This window comes from Mustela lutreola, chromosome 2, assembly GCF_030435805.1.
Source record: "Mustela lutreola isolate mMusLut2 chromosome 2, mMusLut2.pri, whole genome shotgun sequence".
Lineage (NCBI taxonomy): Eukaryota > Metazoa > Chordata > Mammalia > Carnivora > Mustelidae > Mustela > Mustela lutreola.
This window is the reverse complement of record NC_081291.1, coordinates 107898408-107917600: the sequence shown is the minus strand read 5'-3', so window position 1 is coordinate 107917600 and position 19193 is coordinate 107898408. Positions and strand designations below refer to the sequence as shown.

Genomic DNA, 19193 nt, shown 5'->3' with positions numbered 1-19193 from the left:
TCCATGGACTCCTCCTCTATACTGCCAGGTACTAGAAGTCTGCAAAGTGTATTTCCTAGGCCTTCTCGCATACGAAGAGGTTAGGTGCTGCCAATGGAAGCCAATGTTAGATTAAGAGGCAAGACATAGAGGAGGCCAGTTTTTTTCTGCTTCTGTTTGACACCGCCATCAGTGAGCAACTGTGAGCCACACCAACTACCAGCAGCACTGCTGACCAACCTAGGCAGTTTCAAGGGGACTACAGGCTCCTTGACTCTGGAAGAAGTCCCAAGAAGGCAAGCTTCTGGCTTCCTGGCCAGGTAACAATGGCCGTATTCTCAACAGTGCAGTACTGAGGGGTTCTGGGAAACACCACTTTCCCTTTTGTTTCTCCAGCATCAGGGGCAACAACTGCTCCCATATTTACTAATCTTTAGGTGGCATCACCTTAACTTTTTCTCTTTTTTTAAGATTTTTTATTTATTTGACAGAGAACACAAGTAGGCAGAGAGGCAAGCAGAGAGAGAGGGGGTAAGGGAAACAGGCTCCCTGCTGAGCAGACCCCAATGCAGGGCTCCATCCCAGGACCCTGGGATCATGACCTGAGCCGAAGGCAGAGGCTTTAACCCACTGAGCCACCCAGGTGCCCCAACATTTAACCTTTCATGTTAATTTCAAATCAACAGCTTTTATCCCCCCAAAATTAATTCTCACTATAGTTTGAAGTTTAACGTAAATGTAAAGTTTAATGTAATAGTTTGAAGTTTAAACACAAGCAATTACTTGATTTAAAAAGAAATCAAACATACTATATTTTGACATCTAAATCCAACAGAAAGCAAAAAGAGAACTAATAAGAAACAAAAGAAACAAATTGGTCAGGGGCGCCTGGGTGGCTCAGTGAATTAAAGCCTCTGCCTTCAGCTCAGGTCATGATCCCAGGGTCCTGGGATAGAGCCCTGCATGGGGCTCTCTGATCAGCAGAGAGCCTGCTTCCCGCCCCCCCACCCCTGCCTGCCTCTCTGCCTACTTGTGATTTCTGTCCGTCAAATAAATAAATAAAATCTTTACCCAAAAAAAAAAAAAAAAAAAAAAAAGAAAAGAAACAAATTGGTCAAAACATTAGAGCTAAAACCATAAAACTCTTAGAAGACACTGAAGGAATAAATCTTCATCATCTGGGATTTGGTGATGGATTTTTGGATATGACCCCAAAAGCAAAACAACATAAGAAAAAATAGATAGGGGCGCCTGGGTGGCTCAGTGGGTTAGGCCGCTGCCTTCGGCTCAGGTCATGATCTCAGGGTCCTGGGATCGAGTCCCGCATCAGGCTCTCTGCTCAGCAGGGAGCCTGCTTCCTTCTCTCTCTCTCTGCCTGCCTCTCAGTGTACTTGTAATTTCTCTCTGTCAAATAAATAAATAAAATCTTTAAAAAAAAAAAAAAGAAAAAAAAAAAAGAAAAAATAGATAAATTGAATTTCATAAAAATTAACTTTTGTGCAAAGGACATTATCAAGAAAGTGAAAAGACAACTTACAGAATGGGAGAAAATATTGATATATCACTTATCTGATAAGCGTTTAATATCCAAAATATACAAAAAATTCAATTTTAAAAATTCCAATTTTAAAATGGTCAAAGGAGTTGAATGGGCACAATGGTAAGGATGACAGAAGATCTACAAATGGCCAATAGGCACATGAAAACATGCTCAACTATATTAAGCATTAGAGGAATGCAAATCAAAACTCAGTGAGACAATACTTCATACCTACTAGGATAGCTATGATCAAAAGAATGGAAAATAGTAAATGTTGACAAGAATGTGAAAAACTGGAATATTCATACATTGCTGGTGGGAATGTGAAATGGTACAGGTTCTGTGAAAAACAATTTAGTGGCTCCTCCAGAAGGAAGTAGTATAGAAGTACCATATGAACCAGTAATTCCATACCTGGATATATACCCCAAAGACCTAAAATCAGAAAATGAAGCAGTACTTGTACATGATAGTTTTTATACAGATAAAATTTGAAGTACAATTAAAATATTATCAGATAACTTTATCCTTACTTTGTTGACCAAAAAAGCATATCAAATTAAGAACCAAACCTTAGCAGAATTTAAAGAACGCTAAGTGTTGATATTCTTGTTATAAACAGCTGCTAATAAACTTTGAAGCACCAAATAATTATATAACAGCCATACACTTTAAGCTCTTTAAAAAATTGTAAGAAGCATATAAAACAAAATAAACCCAAAATAGATTAAAGACTTGAATGTATGACCAGAACCCATAAAACTCCCAGAAGAAAACACAGGCAATAAGCACCCTGATATAAGTCTTGGCAGTAACGTTTTTGGATTTGACACCAAAGCAAAGGCAACAAACACAAAAATAAACAAATGGTACTACATCAAACTGAAAAGTTTCTGCACTACAAAGGAAACCAACAACAAAGTGAGAAAAGCAACTTACTGAATAGCAGAAGATATTTGCAAATCATATATCTGATAAGGGATTAATATTAAAAACTCATACAATAGCAAAAAAAAAAAAAAATCTGATTAAAAAATGGGCAGAGGGTCTGAATAGACATGTTTCCAAAAACAAACATACAGATGGCTGATACATGAAAAGATGTTCTACATCACTAATCATCAAATGTAAATCAAATTGCAATGAGACACCACCTCATCCCTGTTAGAAAGACCATTATCAAAAGGACAAGAAAACAAAAAAAGACAAGAAATAACAAATGTTGATGAGGTTACAGAGAAAAGGGAACCCTTATGCACTGTTGGTGGCAATGCAAATTTGTACAGCCACTATAGAAAACAGTATTGAGGCTCCTCAAAAAATTAAAATTAGTACTACTACATGATCCAGAAATTCTATTAGGAGAAGAAAGTGAAAACATGAACTATTTACAATAGCCACGATATGAAAACAACCTAAAGGTCCATCAATGGATGAACAGATAAAGAAGATATAGATACATAGATAAATATGTGTGTATAGATAGATAGATACACATACAATGCAATACTACTTAGCCATAAAAAATAATGAACCTCTGCCATTTGCAACAAAATGGATGGACCTTTCAGCCATTATGCTAAGTGAAATAAGTCAGAGAGAAAAAGATAAATACTGTATGATTGCACTCAGATATAAAATTTTTTAAATAACAACAAAAAACAAGTTTAAGGCTATGGAGAACAGACGGGTCTGGTGGCTGCCTGAGGCAGGGGTAGGGGGTAATGGGGGTCATTTCTAGTTATAAAAGGAGTATGTTGTGGGAATGTAACAAACACCATGATGACTATAGTTAATAATACCATACTGCATAGGTGCCTGGGTGGCTTCGTCAGTTAAGCAGCCGACTCTTGATTACAGCTCAGGTCGTGATCTCACATCTGGCTCTGAGCTCAGTGAAGAGTTTTCCTGTCCCTCTCCCTCTGCTCCTCCCCTGCCCTCAAATAAATGAATAAAATCTTTTTAAAAATAATAATAATAATACACCACATATTTAAAATTAGGTAAGAGAGTAGGTCTTGAAAGTTCTCATCACAAGAAAAAAAACTTTTAACTATATGTGGTGAAACATTAACTGGAGTTTACTATGGTAATCATTTTGCAATATATGCAAATATAGAATTGTTACATGGAATCATTGTACATATGAAATCAATATAATGTCAATTATACCTCAATAAAAATTGTTTTTAAAAGAAGTACATAACTTAAAAGCTACTACATTTTCAGTAAACTTTTCCAAAATTTATAAAGGAATTTCCTGACATTCTAAAAGTAGTATATATCCCTCATTCTTGAGGGATAAAAGCCCTTAAATCTTTTAGTTTTTTTAATTTTGACTTCAGGCTTTATTGCACTGGTTATAATCATAAAAATAAATGTTCTATTGTGGAAGGAGCTGAGACGCACTTCAACAGACGAATGGATAAAGAAGATGTGGTCCATATATACAATGGAATCTTCTTCAGCCATCAGAAAGGATGGATACCCAACATTTGCATTAACATGGATGGAACTAGAGAAGATTATGCTAAGTGAAATAAGTCAAACAGAGAAAGATAATTATCATATGGTTTCACTTATTTGTGGAACATAAGGAATAGCATGGAGGACATTAGGAAAAGGAAGGGAAAAATGAAGGGGGAGGATCAGAGTGGGAGACGAACCATGAGAAACTATGGACTCCGGTAATCAAACTGATGGTTCTAGAGGGGAGGGGGGCAGGGGGATGAGTGAGCTCAGTCATGGGCATGAAGGAGGGCACATACTGCATGGAGCACTAGATGTTATATGCAAACAATGAATCATGGAACACTACATCAAAAACTAATGATGTACTGTATGGTGACTAAAATAACATAATTTTTAAAATAAATAAATAATGTTCTTAACAAAGTTAAACAGAAAAAAAAAATCAGCACCTTTTGCCCTCATGAATGACTAGAATAAAAGTCCTCAAATCTTAAATGCACATATAAATAGCTCAAAGATGGGGCGCCTGGGTGGCTCAGTGGGTTGAGCCTCTGCCTTTGGCTCGGGTCATGATCTCGGGGTCCTGGGATCGAGCCCCAAGTCAGGCTCTCTGCTCAGTGGGGACCCTGCTTCCCCCCTCTCTCTGCCTGACTCTCTGCCAACTTGTGTTCTCTGTCAAATAAATAAATAAAATCTTTTTTTTTTTTTTTTAAGAACAGTGTTCTCTGTTCTTTCATACAAAATGTGAACATCTTAGCATTGCACACAAAAGTTTGTCCTGATCTGGCCCTTGCATACATTTTCAACATCACATTTTTAATGTCCTACATTTTCACACCACACTAAGGTGTGAAAATCACTAAGGACATGAATGACTAGAATAAAAGTCCTCAAATCTTAAATGCACATATAAATAGCTCAAAGATGGGGCGCCTGAGTGGCTCAGTGGGTTAAGCCGCTGCCTTCAGCTCAGGTCATGATCTCAGGGTCCTGGGATCGAGTCCCGCATCGGGCTCTCTGCTCAGCGGGGAGCCTGCTTCCTCCTCTCTCTCTCTCTGCCTGCCTCTCTGCCTACTTGTGATCTCTCTCTATCAAATAAATAAATAAAATCTTTAAAAATAAATAAATAAATAAAATAAATGAATGAATAAATAAATAAATAGCTCGAAGAATGCAGCAGTCTTTAATACTGGCAACTGATTAGACAAAGGGGATATACTTGAAGCATCTTAAAAGAAACAAGTAAATTTAGAAAAATGGCTTTTACTTCTTCATTCTTAAAATAATTCCTTAACTCACAAAGGCACAATTGAAACAAAAAAGATAACTTTTATGGGTATATATGTCACCCATATTAAGTTCACTATATTAGAATGAGAAATAGGGGCGCCTGGGTAGCTCAGTTGTTAAGCATCTGCCTTTGACTCAGGTCATGATCCCAGGGTCCTGGGATTGAGTCCCACATTGGGCTCCCTGCTCAGTGGGAAGCCTGCTTCTCCCTCTCCCACTCCCCCTGCTTGTGTTCCCTCTCTCAATGTGTCTCTGTCAAATAAATAAATCTTTAAAAAAGAGAGAAATAAATGTCTCTCTCTCATACACATACATACACACACACACACACACACACACACACACTCACATACATACATTTTAGATCCATGAACTAAGAAGCTGGTTAATCAAAGTTACTGAATTATAACAAGTAATTTTATAAAATACCGCCATTCAAAGAAAGTACTAAATATTTACATGGTCATAGTAACACCTACTTACTGACACTTACTGTGTGAAAATTTATCATTTCTTGAAGACTGTCAGAAAACTTGGTCAAGCTTGTCTATGGAGAAAGAAACCAAAAGAAAAACTAAGTCATTTAAGAGCCACGAAAATAGGTCACAAAAATGTTACTTCTGCATTTCTGACAGAAAGATCTAGTTACACTGTAAACAGTAACATTTACTTCTGAGGATGATTTCATGGTATTGCCTCATGGGCATGCTCTGCAAAGAGGACAAATGTACATGTGGTAGGTAACATAAAACCCAAGAATAGTCAAAGAATTAGTACTGCCATATCAATAGGAGTAAGCTAACAAATAATAATGGCACATATAAGCCTAAAGGTAAAATTGAGTGTATCAAGACTGTGCCCATTTAGACATCCATGAATCAAATAATCATCAAAGCATGCCCATTACCTAACCAGGTATTATTCCGCATGGAAGAATTATCATAACACCACACAGTATAGCAAGGGGCCTAAGTTAACCCAGCACAGCTAGCTGACAAGAGCTTTGCTGTGCAAACCCATACATAGTTAGATACTATTCTTAAGATTTAAATGCTCTCTGCTTGCCCTAAAAGCTCCTACTAGTAAGCGTAGTCCTCCTCTCCCTGCTAGGGTCCTCTTGTAAATGATCCAGCTCACCTAGCAGAAGTAAACTTATATTCACAATGCAAATCAACCATCAACTTCTAACTGTATTAGAAAACAGAATTATACAACACCAGTAGGTGACAGCTTTTCTATTCCTAATTTTAAGGACCACTAAAACTACTAATAAGGTAAATGGATGCATAGTTCTTTAATATTTTGTTGAATTTATCATATTAACTAATTTTAATAATACTAACCTCAACTACAGCATCATTACTAGAATATTGTGCCAGGTCTCGAATCCCATTCATGAACTGTTTATTTGCAACACAAAAGGCCTTTCCGGTATCAATCATCACAATACAAAGTTTCACAAGCTGAAAAAGAAAAACATTACATCAGGTTGAAAATAATTACACAAATTACCTAGTTGAACAAGCGTTAGCAACAGCTACATGAGTTAGCCTAGCTAAGATAAATTATGGTTCATCAGTAAAGCCAAAATAGACTAATTGAAATTGTTCTTTTTAACTCTGACTTACAAAGTAAATTCATAGTAGAACTGTACCCAAAAAAGTTGACCCTTTAGGACCCAGAGGCTGTAATGATAACAACAATAAATACTTTTACCAAGTCATATTCATCCCATAACTCCATAAAAATTTATTAAACTCCACTTAGAAGGAAGAATAGGAAATTTCAGGCAGAACAAGCAGTCTGCTTAAAAAAAAAAAAAAAAAAAAAACCCTAGAAAAAAAACCTGTGCTATGTTGGAGGAAAAGGGAGTAAACTGGTACGTTGGATTAGTCATGCTAGGCATTTCATTTCAGTGTCAATCTATCAACACAAACATCTGAATTGATTAACCAACCATTGTTTCTTCAATGCCTACTATTTTAGGCATTGAGCTAGCCTTAAAATTTAGACTTTCTTTCACCTTTCTTTCTCTAAAATTCTTCTCCTCCCCCTTTTCTTTTTTCTGTTCCTTATTTTTCTCCTTTCATTCAAACACATAACATTTAATTAAATAAATAAAATCTTGGGTGAATACATATATTTAAAAAAAAATAGAGAAGGGAAGGATACTGAGGAGGTAATGGTGGGAGCACCAAGAAGAGGGTAAAGAGCCAAAACAACAATAACAACAAACTTTTAGAAAGCATTTAAGGATCTCAGGAGTAGAATTTAAAACTGTTACCCTAGGGCCCAGAAGAACAGAAATTAAAAATATACTGTCTGCTCTCAGAAGCTTTAAATCGAACCAGTAGACAAGCAAATAAATTCTGTACAGCACAAACACAACGGCTACGCATGACAAAACCATACATGATCGAACAAAGGAAGAACATCTAGCCAGGACCATGGGCATCAGGGAAGGATTCCTGGAAAAGATAACAATTAAGAAAAGCCCTGAAAGATCAACAAAAATTAGCCAATCAGACAAGAGTAATGGAAAGATACTACTCTAGGAAGAGCATGTTTTAAGGTAAGGCCCAGAAGCAACATGGGCAGAGAAAACCAGAGACACTTAATAGCTTAGTGTGGTGTGAAAATGTAGGACATTAAAAATGTGATGTTGAAAATGTATGCAAGGGCCAGATCAGGACAAGCTTTTGTGTGCAATGCTAAGATGTTCACATTTTGTATGAAAGAACAGAGAACACGTGAATACACTAATTGGTGAGTTCACCAGAGTTCCATCTCAGAATGATGACCTAAATGGAGAAAAAGTAAAGACAGGGAAAAGAAAGACTAAAGATAAGGGGATTAGACCAAAAACCATGACAGGCTGAATTAAGGCATTAAGCAGGAGAGAGAAAGGAGGAGAAAAACTCAAGAATTATAGTCGAGTACCCTTCTGTAGTACAATTAAGATAGACCGTGTCCCACCAAGGGGAAAAAAACAGGAGCTGAAATCCAGCCGGAGTTCTGCTTGCCATGGGCTACATCTGCTAATTCACACAAAGACACATTAAACTGGCCAGCAAAAGACTCCTGTTTTCACTGTATTAGGCCTGTGACGTGGCCCTGAATTAAATGGGCCTGTGATATAAGTCAAGTGGAAAGCTGATCCAAACACGTGAAAACAGACATATGAAACTCAAAAAAAAGGTGCGTGCTGTAGATACAGAGGAATCATCAGCATATATACAGTTACAGTGCTACAATGCTATATCCCACACAGGAGATAGAGGACAGAGCTTGCAGAGTGAAAATCTCACAAAGAAAACAAAAGAGGAAGAGGAAAAGTAGGAGGAAAAGCAAGAGAATAATTTCACAAAAGTAAAAAAGAACTAAGGATCAAAAAATAGATGAATAGGTTGAAAAAATCCCTAAAGGTCCTATTTTAATTTTTTTTAAAGATTTTATTTATTTATTTGACAGACAGAGATCACAAGTAGGCAGAGAGGCAGGCAGAGAGAGGGAAGCAGGCTCCTCGCAGAGCACGAGAGCCTGATGCGGGGCTCGATCCCAGGACCCTGAGATCATGACCTGAGCCGAAGGCAGCGGCTTAACAAAGTCCTATTTTAAAAAGATTTTTTAAATGTCTGTTGAGGTTGTCACCCAGTATCCCTGGCAAGAATAACTGTAAGAGAAACTGACTGGAGAGCTGTTAGCCAGATTACAGTGAGTTATGAACTGCAGATGTAGAAGACATGATGATAGATCAGTATTTCCCAATATGTACTCTACGTAGAGTACATAAGGATCTTGTGACAAAATAAGGATCTTGTGACAAAATAAATCTGGCAAACTCTGTGTTTGAAGAGCTAAACAGATTTCTTTATTGCTGAATTTTAAAGAGCTTTTGATATATTCATATGTGTTGTGAATCCTAGAAGAATATAAAATATGTAGCAGTTCTCAAAAATATTTGACATGGAATTCTTTTTCAGAGGAACCATGCTCATAGAAACAACATTCCAAAAAACTCACTATGAGAACTGCTGGCAGAGATCAGTCTTTTAAATAGTTTGAAAATTACAAATAAATACAAAATTATAAGAAATAATGTCTTAAAAACCAGAAAAACTAATTCTAAAATTCATATGGAGTAACCAACATGCAAGAAGAGGGGGAAAAATTGAAAATGAGTGATGAGATGGGAACATTAGCTTTATATATATATATTTCTTAAAGATTTTATTTATTTATTTGAGAGAGAGAGATCACAAGTAGGCAAAGAGGCAGGCAGAGAGAGGGGGTAGGAAGCAGGTTCCCTGATGAGCAGAGAGCCCGATGCGGGACTCGATTCCAGGACCCTGAGATCATGACCTGAGCCAACGGCAGCAGCTTAACCCACTGAGTCACCCAGGCGCCCATAGCTTTATATATTATTAAAATGTATTATACCCCCCAAAAAAAGGTACTATACAAGTATAGTAATTACAATTCTGGTAATGGCCATGAACAGACAAATGGAAAGAATACAGAGTCAAGAAACCAATACAAATATGCAGTACTTTCCAGCCAGTGGGGGAAAAAGTGATCCAATAAATGACATAGGGACACTAGAATCTAATGGGAGAAAAAGAAAAAAAGAAACCAAATTCAATTTCAAACCCTCCAATTAATTTCAGATGGAATAAACATGAAATACTAAATCAGAAAATTAAAACAGGAAGTAATATTTTTTATAATCTCAAAGTAAGAAAAGTCTTTTTGAAACATTTTTATCAGGGGGATAAAAAACAATAAATTTAGTCAAAAGACAACAATATGGAAAAATAGTATTAGCGACAAATCATAAGGGATTAATTTCCCTGCTCTAAGAGAAGAGGATATAAAACATTTTTGAAAATCAAACCAGTCGCTAGAAAAATAATGGTCAACCGATTATGTACAGATAATTCCCAGTAAAGAAAATCCAAATACATTCTGAGCCCCACATGGGGCTATCTGCTCAGTGGGGAGCCTGCTTCCCCTTCTCTCTCTGCCTGCCTCTCTGCCTACCTGTGATCTTGCTCTGTCAAATAAATACAATCTTATAAAAAGAAAAATGGAGAACAGTTTTAATATTTTTGTTGTAGTGGGAGAGAAGACAAATATTTATAATCTTTTACATGCCTAGAAAATTTTTGGAAGGACTCAAACGTTCTCCTTTAGGAAAGAGACTAGCGGATGACTAATTTTTCACTGGATACAAACTTTCATATCTTTAAAGTTTGTATCATGTAGGAGGTATTATGTATTCAACAAATTAAATAATTCAAAAATAATTAAAAGGTCCCACAGTAACTAAAGGAGAGAGAGAGGTTGGTAGTATGACATTATGGTTAAAAACACAGAGTTGTGGTTTTACTCAGCTTAGATTCAAATCCTGCTGCCCTACTTAACCACCTAAATGATCCTGAGTGACCTTAACCTCAGTAACCTTAAGTTTTTTTCTGTCTGAAATGATCACAACGGTTCCAAACCATATATATAAGGTTACTATAAAGGAGTTAAGGTAATGCACATAAAGATCTTAGCACAAACCATTACTGGCACATGGTAATTACTAAAGATTTATGTTTCCTTGTCAGAGTTTTGTTATTTGCTTTTGGTTTTCTCTCTTATTTTATTTTTGTTCCAAAGAAACTTGAACACTTTCTACTTAAAATGAAGAGGTGGCAGAGAAAGAAAAGGAGAAAGATGACTAAAGCAAAGTTCTGAAGAGTTTGGAATTACATAGGAAAAGGGATACTTTTATCACTCAAATGGGAGGAAAAGTGGAAAAAGAGAAGGACATATTCTAAATTTCTAGATTAGGAGCAAGGAATAAAAGTGTTCCCACCAAAAGGAAGACAGAGTCAAAGTCCTCTATTAAGGAAGAAGAACAAAATGATAAATCATGAGAAAATAGAAGTAAAGCTGTTAAAGATAACTAGATAACCTGAATAAATCTTGGAAAATTTGTTTTACATCAAGATTTCCAGGAATGTGTAACTCCACCAGTTGATTTCACCAAACAATTGTGTAACTTCTCCTACAGGGCTTTATAGATATGACACAAAGAATACAGATGATTAGACAAATATAGTGAGAATTCTACAGAGTAGGTGTTATGGAAAGGAAATGAAGGCCTCTAGAAGAAAAATATGATGGAATAAAATTAAGAGTAGACTGAAAGGGATCATAGCAGTATTATTCATACTAGCCAAAAAGTGGAAATAACCCAAATGTCCATCAAGTGATGAAGGGATAAACAAAATGTGGTACATCCATAAAGGGATATTACTCAGCCATAAAAAGTAAATACTGGAAAATGTTACAACATGTACAGATGAACCTTAAAAACATTATGCTAAGTGAAAGAAGCTAGTCACAAAAAGCCAAATATGGCTCCATTTATATGAAATATTCAAAAGAGGCAAATCCATACAGACAGGGACGCCTGGGTGGCTCAGTTGGTTGGACGACTGCCTTTGGCTCAGGTCAGATCCCGGAGTCCTAGGATCGAGTCCCGCATCGGGCTCCCAGCTCCATGGGGAGTCTGCTTCTCCCTTTGATTTCTCCTCGCTCATACTCTCTCTCACTACCTCTCTCTCAATAAATAAATAAAAATCTTTAAAAAAAAAAAAAATCCATACAGACAGAAAGAAAATTAGTGGTCACCAGAGGATGTAGGAAGAGGACAATTGGGTGTGACTGCTAACAGGTACAGGATTTCTCTTTAAAGTAATAGAAATGCTCTGGAATTAGATAGTGGTGAGGGTTGCACAATACTATGAATACACTGGAAACACTGAATTGTACAATTTAAAATGATGAATTTTATGTCACGTGAATTTTATCTCCAAAAATTACCCCTTCCCAAAATGCACTGAAAGGGGATCTTAAAAGGGGTTTAAAATATCAGAAGTTTGGGGCGCCTGGGTGGCTCAGTGGGTTAAGCCGCTGCCTTCGGCTCGGGTCATGATCTCAGGGTCCTGGGATCGAGTTCCGCGTCGGGCTCTCTGCTCAGCAGGGAGCCTGCTTCCTTCTCTCTCTCTCTGCCTGCCTCTCAGTGTACTTGTAATTTCTCTCTGTCAAATAAATAAATAAAATATTTAAAAAAATAAAATAAAATAAAATAAAATATCAGAAGTTTATAGACTGAAGACTAGAGGGCTAGCTAAGCTTGAAGAACAGGGCAGGAGTGAATAAAATGAGAACTGGAAAGACTAGAGTCTCAGGTAAGAAAGTAAGAGATCAGCATTCCAGATTTCTGAGACAAGAACTTTGAATGGTAAGGCATAGCTATGACCATGAAAACAGGTATCAGAATTAGAATAGAGGTCACTAACACGGGAGTTGGAGAGATAATGGAATTGTCATACAGCTGAGCCACATATACACTGCAGCTATGCAGGAAGAAGAACTGGCTTGGTGAAAGAAACTTTGCCAGCTAGCAAAATCCTTAGTAAATGACACTGATGACAGGTTTAACTGAATAATATAAACCTACAAGAGAGAACCTAAGAGTATATGTCAAGTTAGTCAAAATTATCAAGCTGGTAGCCCCAATTCATTCAAGTTCTTTTTACTAAGAGATACATGTGTCATAGGCACTTTTCCAGGTGATGAGAATATAAACAATTTATCCATTGACTGTCCTTTAGTAAGTAACAACCTCTCCAAGTCTCATTTTTCTCATGGGCAAATTGGGTGTAATGCCAACTTTGCAACACTGTTGTGACAGCTGGAGATAATATAAGTAAAACTTAGCATCTGATACATAGTAAGTGTGCATCAGGGTTGTTTTTCTTCCTTCAAAGACTGTCTTCAAGGAGCTAATAATTTGTTGAAGAGACATCATCATTAGGATTTATTTAGAACGTAACATGTACTAAGAACCATGCTAAGCACTAACATACACTAAAACATCTTATTCTCATTAATAACCCTATGAGATAGATACTCAACTTTTACTGTTTTTGAAGATGAAGAAACTGAGGCATAGGAAGGTTGAGAAACTTGCCCAACGCCAAATAGCTTAGTAAGGGGTAGAGCCAGATTCAAATGCATGCAGCCTTACTCCAGGCTTTGTGTTCTTAACTATTACACCATGCTACAAGCCAAACACTACAATAATATTATAATAATTTAAATGGAAGTGTGTGGTAGAAAGGTAGAAAGAATGCAATACCAGAAAAAGAACCTAAGTTTGGTAGTACTTGAGCTGTGATTTAAAGAGTATCTGCTTAACAGAGAAAGAACAAGCATTCCAGTGAGAGGATGCAACAGAAACAAAAATTACATCTAGATGGCCACTCCGTTGCTCTACGGTGCTGTCAGTGCCAGAATACCTGGCAGAATGGATAAATCATTGGACCCAGCAAAACAATGCCACTCATGAAGCATTATTCTCCACAAGGAGTGTAACTATTGGTAACATATTATAAGCAAAATAAATAATAGCTAAGTCATCAAGCTAGTTTAACCTGTTGGTGGCATGATTTACAATGATACTACAGGCCTTGCACAAAGTTATGAAATCACTAAACTAATCCTGGGCAAACCCTCCCCACCACTAGTGTCACCACCTTCAGTAACAACCATTTCTTCCTCCTCTCTGGTTCTCCTCTCTGTGTTAACTCCTCAAAATTCTCAAGTGGAATGATAGACACTAACTTAAGAATTTGAGAGAGGTACATTTTATAAGAAAACAAGATTTTAAACTAGAGAAATATAAAACTATAGACCTTCCATTCAGGTGGAAGATAGTATTTTTTAAAATGTCAAAATTTCCATGATGCCCTTATTAGTCCTTTGGGAAATAAACATTCTAGAAAGGGCTTAGAGATCTTAGTACTGATTGCCAACATTTTAATAACTTGTTTTAAACTTGAATGTTTCGTTTTAAGATTCTACCAGTCTCCCAATTCCAACCAAATATGACACAGGGGCAGGGGGAGGGGGATGCTCATTGAAGCAAAATCAGTAACAAAAATGCTATTAGTGGATTCTATCAGATGAGATACTTCAAATTTTGAGGACCTCCCCAACAAACCGAAAAAATGTTTCGTATGACTTATATGCAACTCTCCCCACAAAGAACAGATATTCTGATTAGACTACTCAATGATTCTTTAAAAAGCCTTGTCTTTCAGGGGTGCCTGGGTGGCTCAGTCAGTTAAGCATCTGCCTTTGCCTCAGGTCATGATCCCAGGGCCTTGGGATGGAGCCCCACATAGGGCTCCCCTGCTTCCCCCTCTCTCCCCAGCTCATGCATGCTCTATCTCTTGCTATCTCTCTCAAATAAATAAATAAAACAAACTAAGCCTTGTCTTCCTACATACTCTCACATAAATCTATCAGAAAATCAAGACTACAGTTCTGTTGCCTCCCTTAAAAACTGTTTCAGAGTGTTTAAAATAAATGGAATACCTCTGGGTAAAATAATAATAATAATCCTATATGTGTAATTTTAAAGAGAAAGTATTTGAAAATCCTTTTGAAAATATCCTTACAAAAAATTATAACACTAATTTAAAAAAAAAAATTACAACACTAATTTCAAAAAACATTTGCCAAGAAGCTTCTTAGCTTTCCTCAAAAAATTTCCAAGCAGCAAAGTGCTCCCCTAGTATGGATGCAGAAGTGCAGTGGTGCACAAAAAGAACACTGAACTAAGGATAAAAACATGAGTCTTGTCCCTGGTTCTCCCTCTTCTACGTCTGACTTGAAGCCAGTTCCCTTCACTTTCCAGGCTTTGGTATCCTCATCTATAAAATGGAAATAATAGCACTTGTCTTACCTACCTCACAGAATTATTATAAAAATCAAAAAGCAGACTATATATCAAAGTGTTTTGGAAACTATAGAGTACAACACAAAAATAACTTACTAAATATTTTCTAAAATTTTGGTTTTAGGTGCCTTGTTAGCACAGTAGGTAGCACGTCAGTCTCATAAAATATTGGTTTTACATATATAATTACTACTACTTTATATTTATACCATTTACATCATATACATACATATATTTCATGATTTCAAAACATTTGAAAACCTTCAGCTTATTTTATATCCTGGCTATTCAAAGTGTGGTCCATGGAACAACAGCATTGGTGTTACCTGGACTCTCATTAGAAACACGGAATCTCATAAAGGGCTAGTACACAAAATCCATAAAGAACTTATCAAACTCCACACTCAAAGAACAAATAATCCAATCAAGAAATAGGCACATGACCAGACATTTCGTCAAAGAAGACATGCAAATGGCCAACAGACACACTAAAAAGTGCTCCACATCACTCAGTATCAGGGAAATACAAATCAAATCCACAATGAGATACCATCTCACACCAGTCAGAATGGCTAAAATTAACAAGTCAGGAAACAACATATGTTGGCAAGGATGAGGAGAGAGGGGAACCCTCCTACACTGTTGATGGGAATGCAAGCTGGTAGGCCACTCTAGAAAACAGTATGGAGGTTCCTCAAAAAGTTGAAAATAGAGCTACCCTATGGCCCAGCAATCACACTACTGGGTTTTTACCCTAAAGATACAAATGTAGTGATCTGAAGGGGCATGTGCACCCGAATCTTTATAGCAGCAATGTCCACAATAGTCAAACTATGGAAGGAATCCAGATGTCCATCAACAGATGAATGAATAAAGAAGATGTGATACACATACACACACACACACACACAGACACACACAATGGAATACTATGCAGCCATCAAAAGAAATGAAACCTTGCCATTTGCAATGATGTGGATGGAACCAGAGGGTATTATGCTGAGCGAAATAAGTCAATCAGAGAAAGACAGTTATCATATGATCTCTCTGATATGAGGAATTTGAGAGGCAGGGTGGGGGTTGTGGGGGGTAGGGAAGGAAAAAATGAAACAAGATGGGATTGGGAGGGAGACAAACCATGGGAGACTCTTAATCTCATGAAACAAACTGAGGGTTACTGGGGGGTGAGGGGTAGGGAGATGGTGGCTGGGTTAAGGACACTGGGGAGGGTATGTGCTATGGTGAGTGCTATGAAATGTGTAAGCCTGATGATTCACACACCTGTACCCCTGAAGCAAATAATACATTGTATATTAATTTAAAAAAAAAAGAAAAGAAAGAAAGAAAAAGAAACACAGAATCTCAGGTACCCCAGACTTACTGAATCAGAATCTGTATTTTTACAAGATCCCCAGGTGATTCCTACACACAGCACAGTTTGAGAGGCACTACTTTATGTAGCAATACCATTTTAAAAAATAATTAAATGAGTAGGAAGTTATTTTCAGAAAGGGTATTTCAAATATGTGCATCTGATTTCTCTCCATGAATTTTAAGAAAGATATTTCACTAAACAGTTACTGGTTACGTGAAACCAGAAGCCATGTCTTACTCATTCTCTTATTTCTTCCTGCTTTATACAGTATTTCTTGGGTAGAGGGGAAAAAAAAAAGGATGATCAATAATTAATATAGATGATAGGAATTAATGCACATTTACCCTCAAATACAATATGGTCACTTAAAATCAATTATTAACTATATACTAAGCATTTCTGGCATCAGCTTTAAAAAAAAATGCAATCAGTATTTTAAATTTTATTTATATTTAATGTGTCCACACCTATAGTTATAAACAAGAATGGTCAGGTTATGTATGAAAACCACTGAACAGTGAAAAGATACATGCAATCTTTTTTTTTTTTTAAAGATTTTATTTATTTATTTGACAGATGGAGATCACAGAGAAGCAGGCAGAGAGAGAGGAGGAAACAGGCTCCCTGCTGAGCAGAGGGCCCAATGAGGGGCTTGATCCCAGGACCCTGGAACCATGACCTGAGCCGAAGGCAGAGGCTTAACCCACTGAGCCACTCAGGTGCCCCACATGCAATTTTTTTGATGGAAAAGAAGAAAACAGTTCCAACAATATAAAGGATATCTAGTTAGCTCTGAAGTCAGATGTTGTTCAAATTCTTGCTCTCAAGCTTAGATTTTCAATAAGCTATTTCATGTCTATAACCTCAATTTCCTCACGTGTAAAACTGAGATAATAATAACATTTACCATCATAGAGATTTTAAAAAAAAAAAAAAAAAAGGTAACATGAACCACCAGGTATTAAAGGCCCAAATCATTGTTAATGGAAAATAAGAATTAATGTTTGAAAAAACTTTTAAAGTAAAATTCACCTTATCAAGTTTTAGTTCCAATTCTGCCACATCTCCTTCTACTTCTTCCAAAGCAGCCCTAGAAAAATCATATATAAAATAAGTTATCATGTGTTTATTATTTTTTTAAATGCCCCCCACATCCCCCCAGTCCCTCCCCACATCCACCCTCCAGCCTCCCCTCTGCCCCCTAAGGTATCAGAAATGTTTGAATGTTACTTTACTCTTGGAAAATAACTCTAAATGAAAAAAGATATGAATGCTTAAAAATTATACTTCACATTAAGTAATAATTACCTTAGGATGAAGTATAAGTACTTCATAAACATGAAATATAACAGATAATACAATTATTATTTAAGGTAATGAGAGAACACATTAATTAGGCTGACTGATTCAAAGCATTCATATTATTCAAATTAATAACACTAATAAGTATTTAGCATATTTGTTTTTTTTTTAAATGAGGAAAAATTTTTAAAGTTGAGCCTTAACAAAGACTTGGATTTCTATTCAATACAACACATCTAACCCAACAACAGAGCATCCTTGTGAACCAAAAAGGAAAGGGTTTTACTTTTATAGATAGTTCAGAAAAATGTCAGCCTTGTTTAATGAACCATTTTGTTTCCCATGTATTTTTAAGAAATCACTAGATACTCTTAATTGTCAGGAGAATGATAAAATTATAATATTTATTAGTACTTGATATCACACTATAGGTAACATTCCAAAATTGGAAATTTGGAACAGAACAGCAGCAACTAAAACTTTTTAAGAATAATAAGATTTTACACTTAAGAGTTAAGATAGAACAAAACACAATTCATCTACTTTAAGTCATCTATCCCATTTTCAGATACCTACTTGATAAACTAGCAACTTCCCAGTAGTCATTTTACAAATTAACCAAATTTGTTTCAAATGGACAACAGTGGGGGACTAACGACCCAAACATTTATTTTGAAACCTGAGTAAGATATTCTTAATTAGGTAACAGAACTAAGAAAAACATAGCTAAAATATAGCCTCTATTCCCAGAACTACCCACTTAACCTCTATGTAATAATGTCCAAATAATCATTTTTATCAGCTTGAAATTCTACTTCTATATCTGGTCACAATTACTGAAAAAAAGTTTTTAATCTCCCAAACAAGAAAATTATACAACTATAAATTATTCAACAAAAAGATGCCTATTCCATAAAACAAGATACTATAGCATACAGTTCAAAGTTCAAGAAAACAAGAGGTGATATACTTCCAAAGCACAGAAACAGAAATGCTTCTCCCCTAACTAAAAGTATCATTTTCTTTAGCAGTTTTTCGAATTACATTTGTTCCCTTAACCTAGAAAACATTTTTCCCTTCACATTAATCCTAACTCCTGTTCACCTGACTATATATACTACTTGTCATTTTAAACTTAATTCATAAAAGAAAACAAATATATCTGCATAAGGATATTCACTCTTTGTAACAGGTTGAAAACCTGCATGTCCAGCAATAGGAAATAATGTAAATAAATGAAAGTACATCCATCCCAATATTTGAGGCAGCAGGTTTTTAAATGCAATTGATCTACATCTACTGGGATAGAAACATACATATGATAAACTATTACATGTGGGGAAAAAAGCAAGTTACAAAATTATATATAGTGTGAACCCAATTTCATGGAGGGGGAAAAAAGAACCCTTGGTAAATGCCCAGGGAAAACTCTG

At 36.2% G+C, this 19193-nt stretch overlaps 1 protein-coding gene across 4 annotated transcripts in view; it reads right to left on the bottom strand.

Annotated features, from left to right (window-relative positions):
* Positions 1-19193, bottom strand: part of ACAP2 (ArfGAP with coiled-coil, ankyrin repeat and PH domains 2) — a 144068-nt gene that overhangs the window by 77088 nt on the left and 47787 nt on the right. For all 4 annotated transcript variants that reach the window (XM_059163093.1, XM_059163095.1, XM_059163094.1 and 1 more), the window contains exons 2-4: positions 17491-17548; positions 6625-6744; positions 5775-5828 (exon numbers count right to left, since the gene is read on the bottom strand). In XM_059163093.1, coding sequence (XP_059019076.1) covers positions 5775-5828; positions 6625-6744; positions 17491-17548 — 232 coding nt within the window. The remainder of the gene's footprint in view (positions 1-5774; positions 5829-6624; positions 6745-17490; positions 17549-19193) is intronic.